We start from the raw sequence: 20,936 nt of genomic DNA on the forward strand, positions 1-20,936 counted from the left end.
GAGAGAGAGAGAAATCTCCCAAGATCTTCACACATCATCCTTGGACCTAGTTCTGAAACACCCGCTCCTCAAAAAGGTGTGTTTTTTTCCTTACAAAAAAGTATTTTTTTAAAAAACTGGAAAAGCTTTAAATTATGCCCCCTAGTGTCCAAAATATATATATTTTAAAAAATAAATCAACAAAATTGGGTGGAAGGGCCATTTAAAATATGGCAAAATCGATTGCCCATGCTCCCTAAAGAATCAAATAGGATTTTGAGGCAATTTCCCATCAAAATCCAAAATTCTATGGATTTTCTCAAATTCATACTGTTCTCGATTTCCCACCCACCCACCCCTCAAATAAAGAGATTGTCATACAAAATGATTTGGGCAGTGGGGGAAATCAAATGGTCTTGTCCTGTCCCTTGGGATATTCCTCCCGGTCTTGAGACACCCCCCCCCCCAAAAAAAATAGCATTCCCTGAGACTTCAGCAGGCACCAAACCCAGCAGGAAGTCTCCGGGTTTTTAAAAGAAGACTTCTCCATTCTTGTGTGGACCTACCTAGGAGCAAAGCTTCTGCAGTCAAACGAACGTACAACGTACCTATACTAAAGTTGCGCCACAACTACACATTGGATACCATTGAAACATGAGTTTCATGCTTTCATAGCTTTGTCACAGACCCTTCGGCTAATAAAAAGCAATAGAGGAAGCAACCTTAAAACTTGATGTGCCTGCACACAAGTTCTCGTGTAGGGTCGTATCAGCCACCCTCGCCAAGGATTATCAAACTCCTGACACCACTGATCAAGGTTCGAGAATTACATTGTGCGTCTGAGGATTCATAGACTGCCATGTATCAATAAATAAAACACCCGGCAGGGCAGGGGAAAAACAAAACAAAGAGGAAGTGGGTTATAAATATTGCCGAGTGGGAGTGAAGGGACAACGGCTTTGTTCAACAAAGCCATGTTTCTCAACATCTTTTAAGGAAGTTCGAACATGCCGAAAAAGGTGCTTCCGTGGTCGAAATTCACCCTGGAGGAGTCTGTCACGTTCACAAAGAGTTCGTGGCCAGCTTGAAGTTCTACAGCTCTCCCGAGATGAATCGACTGGCGGTCGCACAGGTTGACCGAGCCCCCGTGGGTCCCCACCCCTTTCAACAGCAGCTGATCTAGCTCAAAAGGGAGGTTCAGGTACAGGTAAACACTGAAGGGGGTGTGCGGCGAAGGGTTCGGGCAAAAGGCCACCTGGGAGTAGACGTAGTACCGTCCGGCTCTGGCGACTTTGATTCTGCCGTCTTGGAAGGAAAACGTATCGTCCAGGGAAGCGTAGGTCGCTGTTTTCCACTGTAAAACTGCAGATAAGAAGAGGATGATTATTTCATTCATTACTTTTCTGTCTCTTTTTTTTTGTCCTGTTAGCTCAAGATGGCATACATGGTTCTCCTCCTCTCCCCCTCCTTCACAACAGCTCTGCGAGGGAGATCAGAGGGAGGTCCTGGGTCACCCAGTAAGGTCCATGGCTCACTTGGGTCTTCAGATAACATCCCCCAAATGCAAGCCAGCATTTAATGTTCAAATGGCGACACCATGTAGATCAGTGGTTCCCAACCTTGGGTCTCCCCAGATCTTCTCGGACTACAACTCCCAGAAGCCTTTACCATTAGCTGTGCTGGCCAGGATTTCTGGGAGCTGTAGTCCAAGAACATCTGGAGACCCCATACCTGTCAGGTATGTTTTATTCTAAGAACATTTTTTTACCATTTGTTTGTTTGTTTGTTTACCCCCCACTAATGAGGTGCACTATTCTCAGCAGTTTACAGCAGCCCAAAAAACACACAAACAATTAAATCAAACTAAAACACGCAAATCAGAACTCTTCTGCTTAATAAGATCAACAGGGCATGCAACCTAATTCCATGGGAATATCTATTCCCATGAAAAGATACAACCTCTCTGAAAACGGGAACTCCCCGTTCTGTGTTCACGTTTTCCCTGCATTTACAATATATTTATATCCTATGCCATAACAACAACAATGACGATGTGGTTTATGGTAAAAAGGAGAATGCATAAAGTATATAAATAAGAGGAGTAGATGAAATCCGAAACAAAATGTACACAAATTTTGGGCACCTGCGTACGCAAAGTTCACATCGGTGCAACCTCCCCAAGAGGGACGCGTCAGATTGTTTCACACAGAAACTATGCTAAAGAAGGGGGTCATTGATGGAACAGGTCAAGGATCAACTCATGCAAGTGTCTTTTAAAGTTCCACATTCGCAGCATGGCCACCGAAAAGACTCCCTCTTCTGTAGACAGGAACCACAGATGAAACGGTGGAAGCTTCCACCGTTGAAAATCAATAATAATAAATAATTATCATCTTAGATCTGCAGTTCAGTCTCCAACAAAAATATTATTTTTCCCAAGCTTGCCAAAGTGACTCCTTTTGGGGCCAACCTCCCGCCATCGAGCATGGTCAATTCTGAGGGATTCTGAGAGGGGCGAGCCAAAAAAAAAAGGAGCCTCGCCCAGCTGGGTCAGAGAACTAATCCACTCGTCCTCACCTACAGCTGATCTCTCATCATCGACATTCATGAGATCTCCTTCCTGACCATGGAGGTTCTACATGTGCAGTCACACAGCGCCTCATTGAGCTTCTCAACGAAACGAATTTCAAGAGTATAGTGGGCAGGATTTGACCTACATTCTGCATTAAAATATTCCTCCCATTTCAGCATTGAGGTTCATTCTTATGCGGGTTTTTTTTTTTAATAAATCAGTGGAAAGAATTGATCTCTTTGTTCCACCTCTAATCTCATGCTTTCCCTCACAGCGGCAGAGAACTGCAGAAGCCTGACAGCGCAGCTCACCTTTGCTGTTGCTTTGCTGTCCGGCCAGGTGAATGGTTGCTGACGGCCTCTTGGACCCTGAAATTTAAAAAACAAAAATTCTCATTTGCTTCCTCCATACATGTCTCATTCATTCACCAGGCAGAGGAAACGACCTTCTACTTCTACGGACTTCCACCCTAGCCCATCCATCCAATGCCAACGATGACCAGACCAGCCGCAGATCTTCAGAGCTTCCAGGAAGGGTTCTTTCCTAGCCCTACCTGCCCTTACTAGGGAGTCTCCTATCAGTCACCCTGGCCCTGCTTAGCTTCCCAAATCAGACGAGATAGATGTATTCAGGGTGGTATTTGAACTGAGACCTTCCCTGGCCAATAGAATAGAATTGTTGGGATGGGAACTTGAGTCATGGGACTTGGTGACTCAACTCAGTGGGTTGTTTTGTTTTTTTCAGTGACTCAAACGTGACTCATGACTTGGAACCACCACCACCCCATCCTCCCTTTTTTTCTCGGGGGAAAAGCTTATTTTTAATAGGGACTTGGGAACGAAGACTTAGATTTGGACATGCCAACCTCCTTACTAGTCCTCATGTTTTGACCAAAGAGGTCACTTCCATTGGGGGGGATTAGAAGCATCTTGTCTTATACCAGGTCAGATTGGTGGTCTGTCTGGGTCAGTCCTGTTCAATGGACCACCTTGGGACTCTCTAGCCTTTGAGACGGGACTCCTTCCCCCTCCAGGCTGGAGACACCATGGATGAAGCCTGGGACCTTCTGCCTGCAAAGAAGGCACTCCACAACTATGGCAGTTCCTCAGATATGATAGAGGTTTCATCTTGGCCTTTTGTGACCTGCAGCATGGAGACTCTGGCAGCCACACAGCTGCATTCAGGCCCAAGACTCCGCATAATGCATGTCATGAGCAACTAGGCTCTCAGTAACACTGCGAGTGCATGCAGGGCAGGGAACAGAGTGTCCAACTGGGACTTGGGCATGGAAAGGTGAACTGGAGGGACAGGAACATCTGCAGAGGAAAAGGGGGGGAGTTGCACTAGAAACGGTGGAGTATAAAGCAATGTAACAACCGCAACGTCTTCCAAGCTCCATCTCCTTCCAGAGAGTGTGGTCTTGGAAATGCACTCGTTGCACATCAAAGAACAAAGGAGGCAAAAAAGTTCCAAGCTTATTTGGCCAGATTCACCTGGGTGTGTGTGTGTGTGGTTTTGAGGATGTCGGCAGTTCAAAAAAGGTAGCTTTCCAAGCACTAGATCCGTGGCTCCCAACCTTGGTTCTCCCCAGATGTTCTTGGACTACAACTCCCAGAAGCCTTCGCCACTCCCTGCACTGGCCTGGATTTCCGGGAGTTGCAGCCCAAGGTCATGTGGGGACCCAAGTTTGGGCACCCCAGCCTCAGGTGAACTGCATTGTCTGTGCAGCTTATTCCAACCTCCCCTGATAACAAAGGTGGGCCATCACAGCCCTCTGAAGGACAGTTCATAATCCTTTGCTACTGGCCATGTTGATTAGGGCCGCTGGGAGGGACAATCTAACAGCATCTTTCCGCTGGGTTTGCATAGACCCTTTCCTACGAGACAGCAAGCATTTACCTTTCTGCAAAGCCATGGTGCCCTCCTGGGGAACCTAGAACAAACAGAGAGAGAGAGAGAGAGAGAGAGAGAGAGAGAGAGATCGTCGTTACAAATGGTGACCAAAAGTATGCAAAGCCATGCCAGCAAGAGTTTCAAACATGGGGGGTTTGGAGATTCTTTTGATTACGTCTCCCAGAGTTACAATGGGAAGCACAGGCAAGCTCAGGTTTTTACTTTGCTCACTTCCAGTCTAGGTACCTTCACATTTCTTCTTCCTCTTTAATACAGCACTTGCCATCTGCAATAGTCTAAAATTGATCCCGCTGTACATCTGCAGGTGATCTGTCTTAGGGTGCAATTAGACCGGCATTTGCTCTTCTGTTTGGTCCAGGTTGAGGACAGGTTGGTTTGTGCCCTTTTCTGGAAACCACACCATGTACATGCCATGGCAAACCAGCCCGCTCTGATCCATGCCTACTTGTTCCTTTTATTATTATTCCTACCAGGGTCTATGTGTTCTTTTGCTATTGGCAAAATTGCTCTGTTTTGGTTTAGTTCCAGCATGCATGATCACTAGTATCGAACCAAAGAGGTTGGCTAGCTGTTCCTTTGCTAAAGCTGCGTAACCCTCTTGAGAAACAGAAAGCTTCTTTGCTGCTTATCCTTGGAGGGGAAGGGAGAGGGAGTGTTCCCTTTCTTTTTCATTGTTGCTAAAACAAATCAGAGGTACTCGGGAAGAGCATTTCCTTTTAAAGGCTTTTCAAAGCACCGCTGATAGGCTACATTAGCAAAATGAAAAACTTCCTCTCCTTTCCCTCTGCAGGTGGGCAGTAAAGTAGTTTTCCATTTCTCAAGATTTTTAAGCAGCTTATGCGAGGCATGAAGAAAGAGAACATTTTTGTGTTTTCCTTTTCTTTCCTTTTAAAGCGAAAGAAAATGGGGCTAGATCATGTTAAACAGGATGGCTTGAACAGTGGTGTGGCTGATCACTGAATGTGGATACCAAAGATCACCCCAAACAGCATACCGTACCCCCAAATCTCCCTGTTTAGCACAACTTAGACTGATCGAGGCTGAGGTAAGTTAGCCATCCAGTTAAACCATCTTTACTGGGGATGGGGAGGGAGAAAATTTATTGCAAGATAATGGTCATGCATCAGTAGTTACTCCAAGCTCAGCAAACAAGTTCTTGTTTCCTACATCAACAAACTACTTGCAAGCTGTGTTTTCCTCGCGCTTTCCCTTTCTCCCACGGGCCTCAAAGGCTCTTTCTTAAAGGCCATTTGCAGCAAGCTTACTGCTTACAAAGCAGAGTTTTGAAAAAAGAAAAGTGCTTCTGTCATTCTTGGTTTTGCATCAGTAAAATGCCGGGAAGAGGAAAGGGTGTATTTAGCAACGACTACAAGAATGACTCTCAAGGTGTGAATAAAAAAGCAGGGTGTGAAAAACGCAAATGCCATATTTTAAGCAGCAAATGCAAACTCACCCTGTCCTCAGTTGTTCCCTATTCTACAAGAGTTGCCAACTTTTTTCTTTTCTAGGGCTCCTGTGTTTTCACCCCAAGACCTCTCTGGGTGGCATAAGGTGGCGGTGGGGGTGGTTTTCCCAAATGGATCTATCCCCACCACTTCCTTTTCAAGCCAACAAAAGCCAGTCTTCCTGGCAGGGTACCCTCCTGCAAATCTACCCAAAATCTAAGCAGCACCATTGATTTCAAGGCGACTTATTCCCAGTTCACGACACATCAAATCGCAAGTAAAATTTTCACAAACGAAGAACATGCAGGAACAATGTAGGCTGGGGGGGGGGAGTTGAGAAGACATAGCATCATCATTCACTTGGTTGGTGACGAGAGAAAGACAAAAAAAATAAAAATTCTTCTCTTCAACAGAGCAAGCTTGTCTAAAGCGTGGAGAGTAAAGCTAATCTGGGCCTACGGTGAAGTATGAAACTAAAATGCCCCTTCTTTCTTCTCTTTCATATCCGTATCGGAACTGTTCATTAAGAAATAATGTTTATGAAAAAGAAATAGTTCCAGAACTAGAGTCCCAGAAGCAGATTTCGAAGATTCCCACCCCACCCACTCAAGAATTTTGAGGAAAAAGCTGTTTTTAGAGAGACTAAAACCAGTACAGTTTGGATACAAAAATCTGGCCAGTCCCGATCTCGTGCACAACCAACTGTAACCAACTACAGCAGAATTTTTCCCCACATGGATAAGCCTTCAAGGTACACTTCAGTGTATTAAATATCTTCTGTACTGTATTTCTTTTTTTTAAGTTTTAACTTTTAATGATCAGTATAAGTCTATTGCTTACTTTTTTATATTATTGTGATGCTTACATTGTTATTAGTTAGCATTGTTATTGTATTATTTTGTCGTGTACCGCCCAGAGTGGCCTTGTAGCTAGATGGATGTATACAAATCAAATCAATCAATCAATCAATCAATGCAATGGGTAGTCACCACATTGCTTTCTTGGTACAAGGTGATTTATCTTCTATTTACTTTCAAAAATATGTAATTTTCAAAGGGAAATTTTAAAGCTGGTATTTCCACAGTATTATGCCATCTTGTTATCAGTCCTGACTCTTAAGTGGCAAAGGATATATATTTTGTCCCATCTTTCATCTTTTTTGTATTTTCAAGGTGCAGTATCAGAACTAGCCACTAGAGGGAACTATAGTTCTGAGGAACTTCATCATAATAGTTGTGTTCCTTCAAGTAGTTTCTGATTTATGGCGACCCTTTTCAGGGCGAGAGCGCTCAGAAGTAGCTTACCCAGGCTGGCTCTACTTGCAGGAGGCAGAGTGCGGAATCGAACTCCCAGCCTCTAGCTCTGCGGCCAGAGACCTAACTCACTGAGCTATCCTGCTAGCATTTCTGAGGAACACGGCCTCCCTTAAAGAATACTTTACACAGCATGCTGCCCATGAATACGCCCACTTGACAGATCCTTGCCATCCTTTTACCTTGGTGGTTAGATCCCGCAGGTCCTGGAACGTTCTTAAAATCTTTGTGCAATCCAGGAAAGTCAGGCCGTCCCCATCTTGTGGCTTCTGACACTTCTGCAGCTTTCTGAGAAACACGATGTCTTCTCCTAAATTCATTTCGTCTCCCAACTGGAACAGAACAAGGAAGGAAAGTCAATGGGTCGTCCTAAGCATCAGAACTAAGTGCCGAAAAGCCAACACGGTGCAGGAGGTGGTTGTGTCAGAATAGGACCTGGGTTCAAATCCCTGCCCGGCTGTGGAAGGTCACAGGGAGAGTGGCAATGATTAAATGTTCTTTGAACACTTCGTGTAGCTCAAAAGCCCTCCTAAAGTTGCCTTCCCTCAAGGGTGACCGGACACCCAGAACAAGAAGAGGCGGAATGAGGACTGAAGTGCTTAAGTGGCTGGCTAAGAGCTGGCATCACAGTTCCCATGATCCCCCAGGCACCACAGCTGATGCCCACACTGAGGAAGGCTCAGACACCTGGCACAATAGGAAGGAAGGAAGGAAGGAAGGAAGGAAGGAAGGAAGGAAGGAAGGAAGGAAGGAAGGAAGGAAGGAAGGAAGGAAGGAAGGAAGGAAGGAAGGAAGGAAGGAAGGAAGAAAGAAAGAAAGAAAGAAAGAAAGAAAGAAAGAAAGAAAGAAAGAAAGAAAGAAAGAAAGAAAGAAAGAAAGAAAGAAAGAAAGAAAGAAAGACTTGTGGTCTGTGTGTAAAATCCAAAATTGGGCGCACTAGAAACTGCATTAAAAAGTGACTTTTTGACTCCTCGTCAGGCGGTACATTGCACAGCTAAGGTCGTGGGGGCAGGAGGGAAGAGATAAATCCAAAATCATCGTAGCCCCAGATTCTAGATTGATCATTAAAATTAAGTCCGAAGGCTGCCAACGTGAACCAATCTTAAACCACCTCCCTGATGCATTCAGCAAGGCCTTTTATAAAATAGAGGCAGATTTTTTTTTTAACGCCAATCCCTAGAGAAAAGGGCGAACAACTGACACCATCTTAGGAGAAGGCGTTCCTCCTTTGCTCTCATCAAAAACCTTCTCCAAAATGGCCTCTATCCAAAACCAAGGAAGCGTGCTTCTCCCTTCAAAAGTCTTGCTGCTCCCCTGGGTCATTTATACAAAGTGAATCATCATCATCATTATCACCATCATCATCCCCCATCATGTTCCGTCAAGCCAATTCTGACTTAGGTGACCTTTTTCAGGGTTTCTCGAGTAGAATACTTGGAAGTGAATCAAACACCTTAATCTGATGAAATTATTCCTATTAATTGGCCACAATGAGGCGACAACCCTAATCCAATCTAAAAAGTTCATAATTAATAATAAATTAACATTTTACTGCTTGAGTGCTTCACCGTTTCTGCACATCATCCTGCTGCTGGTTTCATTTGCTTCTATGTACTGAAATGCTTCATTCTGCGCTGTTCGGTTAACGTTCTTACATCCCACCTCGCAAGTTTTAGAGTTTAGCAGAGTTCTTCAAGCTGTTTCTAAATTAATTTTTTTTTTCATTTTTTGCCTAGCTCCTGAAGAAGGCCACTGCCGAAAGGCATCAAGACTAAGGATTTTAGATAAGAATATGTGCATTGCTATCTTTTTTATACATCTTGAGACACAGTCTCCCATTGGTACTTTGGCCACCAGTTCCCTCTGCTTTGTTCCAAAAATTATCCTAACCAGATGCTGCAGGATTAGGCCCTGTGGTTAAAACAAAGTCACCAGAATAGAGACACCAAAGTGGGTCATCCATCTCAGATTTTTCCCCCCACGCTATGATGGATTGATTCTCCTCATCTCGACATTACCTTGCGTAATGCCCCCTTAGGTCCTTTCGGGGAGAACAGTGGGATAGAAATATTTTAAATAAATAAATAAATTTAAATAATACCTGAACTGAGGACCTTTATTTCTGAAGTTCTGAAACAGTCAGCCTGAGCGAGCGTCGTTCTGGATTCAAAAGCTGACCCAGTTTTAATATTGGTCCAAGAAACTTATTACCTATCCTTGTTTTTTTTTTTGTTTTTTTTTTAGTTTTTTGCATAAAGACAAAGCTGCCTTTTTCTTTTGATTTCTGTTTTTGCTACTGTATGTTATATTTCTGGCAGAACATAGATGGCCCAGACAACGCCGCTGGCTGGTTCTAACCTATGAAGCATAAGTCAAAATGAGGTCTCAGGATGTAGAAAGATGCAAATAATCTTTATTCTGGTTTTAAAATCCTAGATTATGCTGTGAAAAGACAAATGTATATTCATTGATGCAGTATCGTCTTTATGGATATAAAAATGAGTGGTAGTTATAGACAGGTACAGTGACCTGAGATTTTTGTTTACAGACTAATTTGTTTTAAAGTTTATGTTATATATTGTATACCATATTATATTATTATGTAGTATATTACTATATTATATACTATATGCATATACTTATATAGCTCCTGAAAAAGACCACGTGCTGGAACACATTAAGTATTTTTCAATCAGAACAAATATTATTTACGCTTTTCTGCATCTTGAGATGTGGTCTCTCATTTTGACTTTTGTTATCATTGTTAGTTCCCTTAGTTTCTCCTCTAACCTATAAAACCGTAAATGGTATTGCTTCAAGCTGTCTCAAGTACCGCGTCTCCCATTATGATTCTGCTTGGGTGTTAGGATGATCAGGAGATTATCTTGGTCCGACCACCTTCCAAGGTGCATCTGGTGGGGGGGGCACAGGCGAGCACTTTCTCTATCGCTGCTCCCAGACTTTGGAACTCCCTCCCACTGGAGGCCCGCCTGGCCCCATCTTTGCTGTCCTTCCGCGAGCAGGCCAAGACCTTTCTCTTCAGGCAAAACTTTCCCTGAGTGAATAAACTGCCTGAGTGTGATTTTTTAAATGGATTGCTCTGCCTTACTGCTTTGAGTGTGTCTTGATCGATTTAATGGCCTTTCCAACTCAATTATTCTATGCTTACCATCTTTTAGTGTAGTATTTGTTTCATCTTTTTTAGTATTTGTATACGTACTGTTTTTAGTTTTAGATACTGCCTTTTAATGATGTAAGCCATCTTGGTCCTTCTTAAGAAGAAAGGTGGGGGAAAATATTTTAATAATAATAATAATAATACAATAGTAACAACAATCGCAACAACTCCAGTTGATGGGCATTTTTAAAAGACAGTCAACAAATAAGCAAGTCACTTTGACCTTTGAGAAAACATGGGAGACGGCTTTCTATAAATAGAGTAAATAACTAAATAAATAAATGTGGTTTTACAGACAGAGCGACGTCTCGACGCCCACTCATCCAACATTTAACAGGGTGTTGCTGTTATTGTTATTGTTGTTGCTATCTTGCTAACAGTAATGAGGAAGATGAGTAAAACCCACCTCCTCTTCAGAACCTCTGTACAAACGTAAGATGATTCACCACAAGTAAGCGGCAATGGCCATAATCCATAAAAATTAGACTTACTTTCCCTCCTGACCCCTCCCAAGCTGGCTGCATTATTTGTCTTATTTGTTTATTTAAAATATTTTCACCCCTCCTTTCTCCTTGAAAAGGACCCAAGGCAGCTTACATCCTTGACAGACAATATTTAAAGCTAAGAGCTATGAGTATAAGGAGGCAGATTATGTCATTAAAAGACAGAGGTAAAACAATAAGTATGCAAATACTGAAAAGGAATAAGCAAATACCACTCTGACAGATGGTAAATGCAGGTAGGACTAAAGACACAGTCAGAGCAGCAACGCATAAGAGTCCATCTGAAAGTCACTCACGGAGCCACTCAATGAGAGAAAGCTTTCCTGGAGAGAAAGGTCTTGGCCTGCTTTTGGAAAGACAGCAAAGATGGGGCCAGGCGGGCCTCTTGTGGGAGGGAGTTCCAAAGTCTAGGAACAGCCACAGAGAAGGCCCTCTCCTGGGTCCCCACCAAGCAGATCTGTGAAGGTGGTGGGAAGGAGAGAAAGGCCTTTAACACCTGAGCCGCCTCATAGTGGGAGACATCGTCTTTTAAATAGTCCTACTTCAGAGAAACCCACTGAAATCAGAAGGACCGCAGAGAAAATCCAGGCCTAAATGTAGGCAATTTCACCTGTCCTCGTAAGAGTGGCATAGTCTAAGTCTCCAAATGATTACACCCAGTTAAGCATATTTAATTCTAGACATTGCAGCTTAGCATCCAGAGTTGGCCACCTATTTCAACCTGCACCCAAATGACTGGTCCAAAGCCAAGAGACGGGATGGCCGTTGATGTTTTTATTTTGCCCCATCTCCACAGAGATCCGTCCGACTTCATAGCCACCACTCGGATGCACATGACGCTGAAAGTTACTCATGAGCCTCCTATGGCAAGGCATGGACCGAGTCAAAAGGGGAAGTGGGGAGCTTCCAGTCTTGAAGGTCAAAGGTGCGGACCGGGGGCTCCGGCCAACTTCTCTGAGCTTCCCCTGATGGCTACACCACCTATCACATGAAGCAATCCTTTTCTGGCTTCCCAAATTTGTTCTATTTCCCCCTCGTTCTGAGAGGTTGAGCTGCCGCCTCAAAGGATGAGGAACTGGCAGCAAGAGCTTTCAGTAAAAATATGCTGGCTTGGGGTATGGGTGGGGTATGACCCATTATTTTGCCTGCGTCCCTGAGATCATTTCTGCAGCTGAGGGCACAACGACACGGCTGAATTAAATTGGAAGCCGGTTCGGGTTTATTGGAAATAATCGATAGAACGCCACGTGGTTTTGTGCCAGCTTGCGCACCCTCATGGAAGCTGGCTTTCTCCATCCAAAAGGTATTCAGTGGAGGCAAAGGGGAAAGTGCAGTCCTTCATTCTGGCAAAGCAGAGTTTCCAGAAAGTGGCCTCAATCCAGGGAGGAGAGCATTGCAGAACAGGGTCAGCGCAAGACACGAAATCGCCCACACTCCATGCCAGAGGAGGCAACTTCAGGCTCCTTTTGCCAAGTGCACTGGAAGAGGTCAAGGAAGCAAGAATTGTGAGTTTTAGCTCAACTGCGGGGGCGACAGCGGTTCAGCCTGTCCTCACTCTCCTTGCAATTTGAATGCATTTTTATATGCATGTATAGAAATGGTTTTACCAGCGTAGCGCTAAATCGATGCAGACTAGCATAGCGCTAAATCGATGCAGAGCTATGTAAAACAGAAATGGATAGGGGGAAAGGGTAACAGTTCGGACTGCAGGACATCCTGCAAGTTATCCTTGCAGTCCGAAACCCATAGCACCTAAAGTGCACTCAGTTGTATATTGTGTATTTAGACATTTTAAAATTGATTTCAAGTGTGGTATACCCGGCGCAAAAACAGGAATATTACAATGTGTAGCTGAGCCCAGTGTTGAAAGAGGTTCTGCATCTTTGCTCACAAGAGTTGCATCTTAAAGCAGCTAACCATGGAATAGACCCCGCATTTAATCTTTGATGTGGTACCCAGCTTTTAGCGTGAGATGTAAGGTTTGAGAAGAAGAAATGCAATGATGTTGAATTCAACCAGAATGTCTGAAATGTTCTTTCTTCCCATTTCATGTTCATTTTTTGGGCTCCCAGTTCTTGGCCATGGCATCTTCATCCCCAAATGAAAACTAATTTCAGCTCCAAAGTACATTCCCTAAAGAAACATGATCTGTGGTTCCCCCCCACCCCCCGCAAAGGACCAAAGATGTTTACTCCATGACACACACAGAGAGAGAGAGGAAACGATTCCATTTCTATTCTCTTGATGAGCAAGCCTGGCCCTGAGGTTTGCAGACTTTAAGCTTTGCAGGACAAACTTTTCAGTTTCTCGCTGGAAGCCTGAAACACGCTCTCAAAATCCTGATGCACAACGGGATTAAAGGATTCAGAGTCCAGGGTGGGTATTGAAACAAGAAGCCCTCCCCAGGTTGCCCTAAACCGTCTTTAACAGTGTAGTTTAGGGTATCCAGATGAACTGCAATGTTTGATCCAGTGGTCACTAAGCTTCCAGAAGCCCTGATCACGCAAATCACCTTACCCAAGGCATGCCTATTTTTCTTTGCTTGCTTCTCCCTGTAGACTTTCGTCATGGGAAAGGTTTCCTAAACCCCACATAAAGAGCCATCGACAAATTTGCCTGTGGTTGACCCCACTATTATTATTTCTCTCCCCCCCCCTCACTTCACCATAATCTCTGATCAGGGAGTTCACGAATGTTTATGAGGAGCAAAATTGCTGGGAAATCCATTTAAGGAAAATGTTTGTGGCCCAACTGATGCCGTCGTTATGTCATGGGAGGGGAGAGAGAGAAATTTCCTCTCTCTGATCAGAACGAGACACCAAGAGTCACCAAGGGGGTCAACCTGTCCCATCTACAGATTGTCCTGCTGCTTTCAGGCACGGCTGATGCTCCTGTTGATGTTCCACAGCTGATGCTTACAACATTTCCGTAGCATTTCATGGCTTGACCCTATGAAACTCTACAGTTAGCTAAGGAAACTTAGAATTCTCCCGTGCTCTTCTCCTAGACCACAAACCCTCGAGGTCTCTAGCGGAGAATTTCAAGTGTGCTAACAAACCAGAATCTTGATGATTAAAGTGTTATCGGATAGCTAGAATTGTGTCTAGTGCAGATAACACTCTGGAAGTCCATTCATTTCTGTATTAAGAATAGCCGATGGGGGACGCTCCCTTTTGCCTCCTGTCTTGGGCCAGTTCTGTGGAACGCTCACCCCATCACGGACGAAAGGTGAGGAGGATCCATAGAATGACAGACCCCATTCCTTTTTTGGCCACTCACGGGGATAAAACAATGGAGTTGGCCAACGTGTCCTCCCGCCCATGAGAGTCCTTCCTTTGCTGCTCTCCAGGCAAAAACTTTCCTGGTGAAAACAACCCGCCCCAGGTCCCTTCTTACCTTGTCCAGCTTCATATGAAGGTACAAGCCAAACAGGAAAGTCCCCACCAGCTGGGTGATCACAAAGGCCGTGATCAGGCTCAGAAAGGCCTTCATGGTGACCGTCAGGCCAGCGGTTCGAGGGGTGCTCGAAGAATACGGTTCACCAGAGGAGTCCATAAGCTTGTGTCTTCCAGCCTCTGGTGGGTGTGAGGAGCATGAACACCTCCTCAGCTCACTCCTCAAGATAGCAAAGAAAAAAGGAGGCAGAGCTTATGCCTGCCCACAGCTTCCTGGGGAAAAACTCATCTTCCATTGTGGCGAAGTTGTTCACACACATCTCCCACAACAACAGCAAAAACAAATGCCATTGTTTGAACTCAGCACTTGCACTTTAGCTTGGTCTTGAAGTCATTGGTATGCTCCTCTTCCATTGAGTTCATTCTTCTTCCTCCATCTTTTTTCTTTTTCATTTTCTTTTCTTTCTTCTTCTTTTTTCCTATCATGCACACACACCCTTTCTACTTCCTACTTGAACAAAAGGAAGGATCCATGACAAACATCGTTTCTGAAATTTCATCACGGGAAAACAGACAGCGAGCACATCTATCTACACTATACAGTTACAGCCGGTTGATGCCACTTCATCGGCCATGGGAGGGCCATCCTAGATGATCCGGGGAGTTGTAGTTTGGGGTCCCGCTTACAAGTAACTGCTAGAAAGCTTTCAAGCTGACCCACAAACACCAGCTTCTAAGGCTCCTTGAGAAGGCAGATGGAAGCTTAGACAAATTTAGTTTTGTAATGTGGACTGTCTAAGAACTGTTGGACCCCAACATTTCTTAGAAGGAAGATATGAAATTTAAAACAGTACGAAATTACTATAGTTATCAAATGTGGATAATTATCTAAAGCTCTGCCTTAATGATATTCACAAGATGGAAAAAAACACCTGAATCAACCAGTGTTCAAATTGGATCAGTTCTTTATCTTAATAGTACTTTTTAATCAATGAAAGGGGACGAATTGAGATCTAGAGCTCTCTACGTGTTTTCTGTTTCCTCTTGCACAAATAGGTTCAGCGTTAACTTCTCTGTGGTCTTCAAGGACTTCACAAACTGTTCCTCCAGGAAAGATGCTGTACCTTCAGGTATGAGGAGTCTTCACGCTTCCAGAATTCATTTTGAGGGGTGGCTTCCATCCTCTAGTGGTTCCTAAACTTGGTTTCCAGAAATCTTGGCCAGCACAGCTGGTGGTGAAGGTTTCTAAGAGTTTTAGCCCAAGAACAACCTGGGGACCCAAAGTTGGGAACCACGGATCTAGAACCTGTTTCGAAACAAGCCACTCAGGGCGGCCAGAAGCGCTGGAGAACAAGGTGGCGCATGATTCAATCCAAGAATGTGGTTTCAGCATCACAGCTTTGAGACCCCCCTCCCTTCCAAAATCTTGCTTTCTGAACCCCTTCAGTGTTTCTTAATTTCAGATCCCAAATTTAGATCTGGTTGGAGGAAAGGAAGAATCTTTCTGCTTTTTATGCAGCATTCGCCTCATGTATACACTTTTGCAAGCTCTCCCCCAGCCCCGCCATCCATAAAATACTTCTCAACCAATAGCTTTTCCTTCACATTTGATCTTTAGTGGTTCGGATAAATGTCTTTTTTTTTTCTCTCAACTTTTCTTTTTCAGCAGGCTTCTCTAGGGTTAAACCGTGCTGCTTCCCCTGTGAAATCTTATAGCCAAAGCTGGCAACATCTCAAGGGTGAAAAAAAAAATTGAGATTGGTATCAAAGCTTCTTTAACGTTAAGAAGAAGAAGAAGCTTTGCCACAACCTAAATCATTTTGTATTGCAGGAGATGGCAAATGCTGATAGACTGTGTTACAAATATTTTCCATCAATAGTGTGCAATTTGCCAAAACAGGTCATTTACCTCCAGCCCCTTCCAAACACGAGGACAACAAAATTTGCTTTTCTGGTTTCCGTGTGCAACCTTGTAACCAGTGGCCAAGCTGGCTATACGATCGTGAAGTTTTAGTCGTACAAAAGCCATTTTCCCCTGACATTCATACATGCACATGAGCGCGAGAGTTACATATACCTTTCCACTAACATCAGAGTTCAAGGCAGCTAATAATAAAATACCAAAGTAACACTGCGGCAACAAGGAAATTGTAACACAAAACTGAAGTTAGGAAACTGGAACCTAAAACTAGAGGTTGTGGACGTAATTAAGAAAGGGAAAATCTGTACTACACACATACAGAGTCCTGATGTTGAACAAAACATTTAGCAAAGAACAGGTTTTTGTGAAGGGAACAGCACCTTAAAAGAAAGGAAAGCAAAATGTTCTACTCATATACCACCCCATAGTGCTTAAATCTTTCTCAATAAGTTTGACAATTTAATTATGTAAGCTACGTATACATTGCCTTCCTCCTGCCCCGAAAAAGTGCGCTGCTCAATTTACCAACCTCGGAAGGATGGAGAGCTCAGCCAGCCACCTGGATCCAGGATCAAACGCAGGTGGTGAGCAGAGTCTTCACCGCAGTGCTGCAGTTTAACCACTGCCCCATGAGGCTCCTTAGAAAGAGGGGTTGTGGTTGAAAAAAGAAATAATTTATTTGTTTATTTGTCAAGAATAAAGGGTTCCTTGTCATGTCTCTGCTAGACTGGAGCAGGAAACATGGCTAGATGCTACCAGACAATGAAATATCACAATCCTGCACTTCTGGAATTCCCAGGCTCCTACTGTAGTTTTTGGTTGCTGACGTCCGACCTTGTTCTCTTGTTGGATTTTTCTATTGGATACCCACACTTCCGTGGTCCAAGGGCCAAGTGATAAGGCAGGCCGTCGTTAGTCACAGAAATCCATTGGTGTTCGAGAAGTGTAGTTCAGACAGACCTTCACCCTTGAACCATCACCCTTCCCAATCTAGCTTGTGATGTCTGGTCAGAAACGGAGGATGTCCATTTGACAGGCATCAGAGGGACGAGCATTTCCTGTCGTGATCATTGGATATCTTTCCATAATTGAAAAAAATCTTTCTTCTAATGACAAGTCATCAGTTTGGACGTCACTCTCCCTCCCGTGAGACAGTGTTTGTTTTGACTGTGTCTCGGTTACCTGGATGCTGACTTTGGATGCTGCTTTTGACCAGCCAGCGGATGATATGAGAGCTTACTGCCATCGGTCGTGACATGACCTTGCACTCGCTGTTATTCAGCTAGAATCCAGACCGAAACAGAGCAATTGTATAAACATTTCCCAGGCTAAATCCTGTGTTTTCAGCAGGGCTCATTCATAGGTAGGTCTTAAAGGATTCCACTAGAAATTAGATCTCTCTGATATTCCCAACCATTAAAGGTCTAATCCATTCCACTTATGGAGACATTTCATCTAAGGGGCAGTTTATAGCTTTCTGTTAATGTCTGCTTACAGGCATTTCTGAAAATATGCCCAATTTATGGGCCCATTTCACCATGTTTTGTTTATTATTATTTTTGAATACCATGCCTTTTAAGTTCCATGGTTCCATTTTCATGTCACTTTACAGATGAAAGTCAAAACAATCAGTGTAGTAAATTTTTTGTTCCCTGAACATAGTTGCGTGTTTTTTGTTTGTTTTTTTTGTATCATGAACTTACTCACTGGATTGCAAAATAAGTTTATAGAACATTTTTCTACATAACCAGACCATTTCTTTATTTGTCCAGAACCTCGATTTTAAAAATAAACTTCAAGAAGAAGTTACGCATTTTGGAATGACTAAAAGCAGCAAGGCATGATAAATGAAAGTCTTCAACAGGTCTAGCAACTTTTTTAAAAGACAGAGTTTTTTTTAAAGCTGTTTCAGAAGCAGTATATTCCTACATATTCACCCATCAGTAAGCAGCTATATTTGAGGCTAACTGAAGTCTGGAAGGCTCCAGTCCTTTGGCCATCTCATGAGAAGAGAAGACTCCTTGGAAAAGACGCTGATGTTGGGAAAGCGTGAAGGCAAGAGGAGAAGGGGACGACAGAGGATGAGATGGCTGGACAGTGTCATCGAAGCGACCAAGATGAATCTGACCCAACTCTGGGAGGCCGTGGAAGACAGGAGGGCCTGCCGTGCTCTGGTCCATGGGGTCACGAAGAGTCGGACATGACTAAATGACTAAACGAAGTTTGGAAGAAGTCTACAAGGGCTGCCCCATACTATGTACCCTTACCATCAGTCTAACTGGTACGTTAGTGACAGTGTCCTTCATCTGGAGAAATCTCTTTATTTGCCAGTCAAGGGAAGTGGTAAATTGAGGAAAGAAGACTAAGGGTAAATATAATAGCACTTTTAAAATACTTCAAAGGTAGTCATTCAGAAGAGGAACAGAATCAATTCTTGATCACCCCAGACTGCAAGACACGAAATAATGGGCTCAAGCTACAGGAAGGCAGATTTTTTACTGAATATCAGGGGGAAAAACTCCCTAATGGTTAGAGCAGTACGGCAATGGGACCAGCTATCTTGAGAGCTGGTGAGCGCTCCAACGCTGAAGCCATCCAAGAGTAAATTGGACAGCCATCTGTCTGATCTGCTTTGACTGGGATTCCTTCCTTGAGCAGGGGGTTGGACTGGATGGCCTCATAGGCCCCTTCCAACTCAGCCATTCTATGATTCTATCATTCTAAGTTATAAGCTGCCCATGAACCCAATGGCCAAAACCAACCAAAAGATTCCCCAAAGCGTCAGTTAGCATAACTTCAGCTGAGTCAAGGTTGGGTGGTTTTTAAAGGTGTGTAACCACAGCTGAAGGTATTTACGTAACGGAGCTGAGGTTTGACATCTGGAGGCTCATAAACCTATGAGGGCACGGCTGTTTGCTGAGTAACGATGCCGCCTGGCCGCTTCTCTGGACCATATAGAAACAGAATTTCTGGTAACCGTTCCCCAATTTATTGGAGATACCTGAGTAAAGCAAAAGTCGCTTCCTCTTGAGTCACCTTAGAAAATCAAGTCAAAAGCTACCAGAGAATGAAATCTGGAATTTCAGCATAAAGAAACGAGAGATCAAAGAGAAAAGAGAAAAATGCAAGATTTTTCCAAAGTGAATCAGTGTTCAGTCCCACCGAGGCTCATCGGCAGAGTGTGTATTTTTAGTGCTGCCATCATCTGATTATGATTGACTGTTACTTCAGTTTAGGCAACCCGTGTGCCATACAAAACCCACAGATTTTTAGATACTTCTCACCCTGTGGGTGTGCATTTTTCACAAACACCGGCTGGTGAAAGAATCCGTTCCGTTATGTCCTCATATCCATTTACTCCCCTTGTGTTTACTAAAGTTGTCCATTTTGTTTTGTTGGTTCCTAAGGTGTCTTTCTCCTGAAAGTTCCATCTGACTAATCCCATAACTGGGTAAAAATCTTTCCATACCTCGCTACGAGCCCTATCGCTTTTAGACATTGGTTGTTCAGATCCAAAATGGCATAAAACTCTACATATAGACACAAGTTCCCCCCATTCACTTCTATCGTCAAGGTTGGTAAACTTATAGAACTTCTCAAGGAGGCAAACGAGACACCGCCAAGCTGGACCCCTGGTTCTACGGCCTTTCGTTCCCTGGTGATGAGCAAATTGCGAAGAAGACGCCCTCAGGGCACGCGGCGTTGGCCTTCTGCGAAAATGCCCATTCCGCTTCCCGAGTGTTTATGACAAGTGTGCACAAGCTTTTCTGCCGCTTGCTGAGGAATAAAAGCTGAGGAAAGGATGTGGTTGCCGGGTAAGCAACATTTCTTCAAGTTGTGTTTTCTGGGCTACTTTCAGCAAGAGCTGCTGGCCCGGCGGATGCTTTGCGCACCGTTGAAGAAGCGACGATGCCCCGTGTCGCTCGCTTCATCAGGAACTAGAGCTGCGGTTGGGCCTCCTCGCCGGAGGCTGCGACACCCAGAAATGCGCAAAACGCTGCACCCGCGTAGCACTCTTAGACCAGTGGGCTCCTGCGACTCAACGGCCACTGTTATCCCTCGTAGAATCCCCAGATTTCTCGTTTGAAGAGCTTTCCGCTGCATTTCACGACAGCGTGCGATGCACTCTTAACACACGGGTTCCCAACCTGGGGGTCATCATGACACACACACACACACACACACACACACACACACACACACACACAAGGAGGTGTGTGTGTTTTCTAGGTCACCGTGGGTATTTTTAGTGCCCATTATTTTTATAGGAAATGTCACCGCAAAGGCTTTCGACACTTATTGTCCAGAGGCAAGTATTCACATTCACATTCAATTAGGTTAGACTTACATTCTGAAAAAAAAAAATGTATTCGTCAGGATCTGGCCCGTACTGCCCTGGCAGCTGCAGGATCGGGGCCAGCCTCCTGATGTTTGCAGGCTCAGCCCCTGGCTTGTGTTGCAGCTGCTGGGCCACTCATGAGGCTCACCTGGAAACCTAGAGGGCGGACCTATTTAAGGAGTGGGTCTCCCTCTCAGAACTGGCCTCGGCCACCAAGGTCTTCGGCTGTGCTGGCTGTTCTCAGTGCCTTAATGCGCATGAGTTCATTCCAGTACTCCTGCACTGGCTTCTTTTCCTGTCCCTGCCTTGGCTCTTGCCTCTGCTGGCCTCCTGCATCTCGGCGCCGTGTTCCGGCCCCATCCTCCCGGCCTGATGCT

At 44.3% G+C, this 20,936-nt stretch overlaps 1 protein-coding gene across 1 annotated transcript; it reads right to left on the reverse strand.

The window, feature by feature from the left end:
* Window positions 1–113: 113 nt before the first annotated feature.
* CD40LG (CD40 ligand) lies at window positions 114–14,589 on the reverse strand. The gene is made up of 5 exons (XM_020810312.3): window positions 14,301–14,589; window positions 7,406–7,555; window positions 4,451–4,484; window positions 2,863–2,919; window positions 114–1,341 (listed from the first exon to the last, which is right to left on the reverse strand). Exons 1-5 carry the CDS (start codon window positions 14,457–14,459, stop codon window positions 971–973), a joined length of 771 nt encoding a protein of 256 aa, XP_020665971.3. The 5' UTR covers window positions 14,460–14,589; the 3' UTR covers window positions 114–970.
* Window positions 14,590–20,936: the final 6,347 nt, after the last annotated feature.

The sequence above is a fragment of the Pogona vitticeps genome, chromosome 11 (genome assembly GCF_051106095.1).
Source record: "Pogona vitticeps strain Pit_001003342236 chromosome 11, PviZW2.1, whole genome shotgun sequence".
Taxonomy (NCBI): domain Eukaryota; kingdom Metazoa; phylum Chordata; class Lepidosauria; order Squamata; family Agamidae; genus Pogona; species Pogona vitticeps.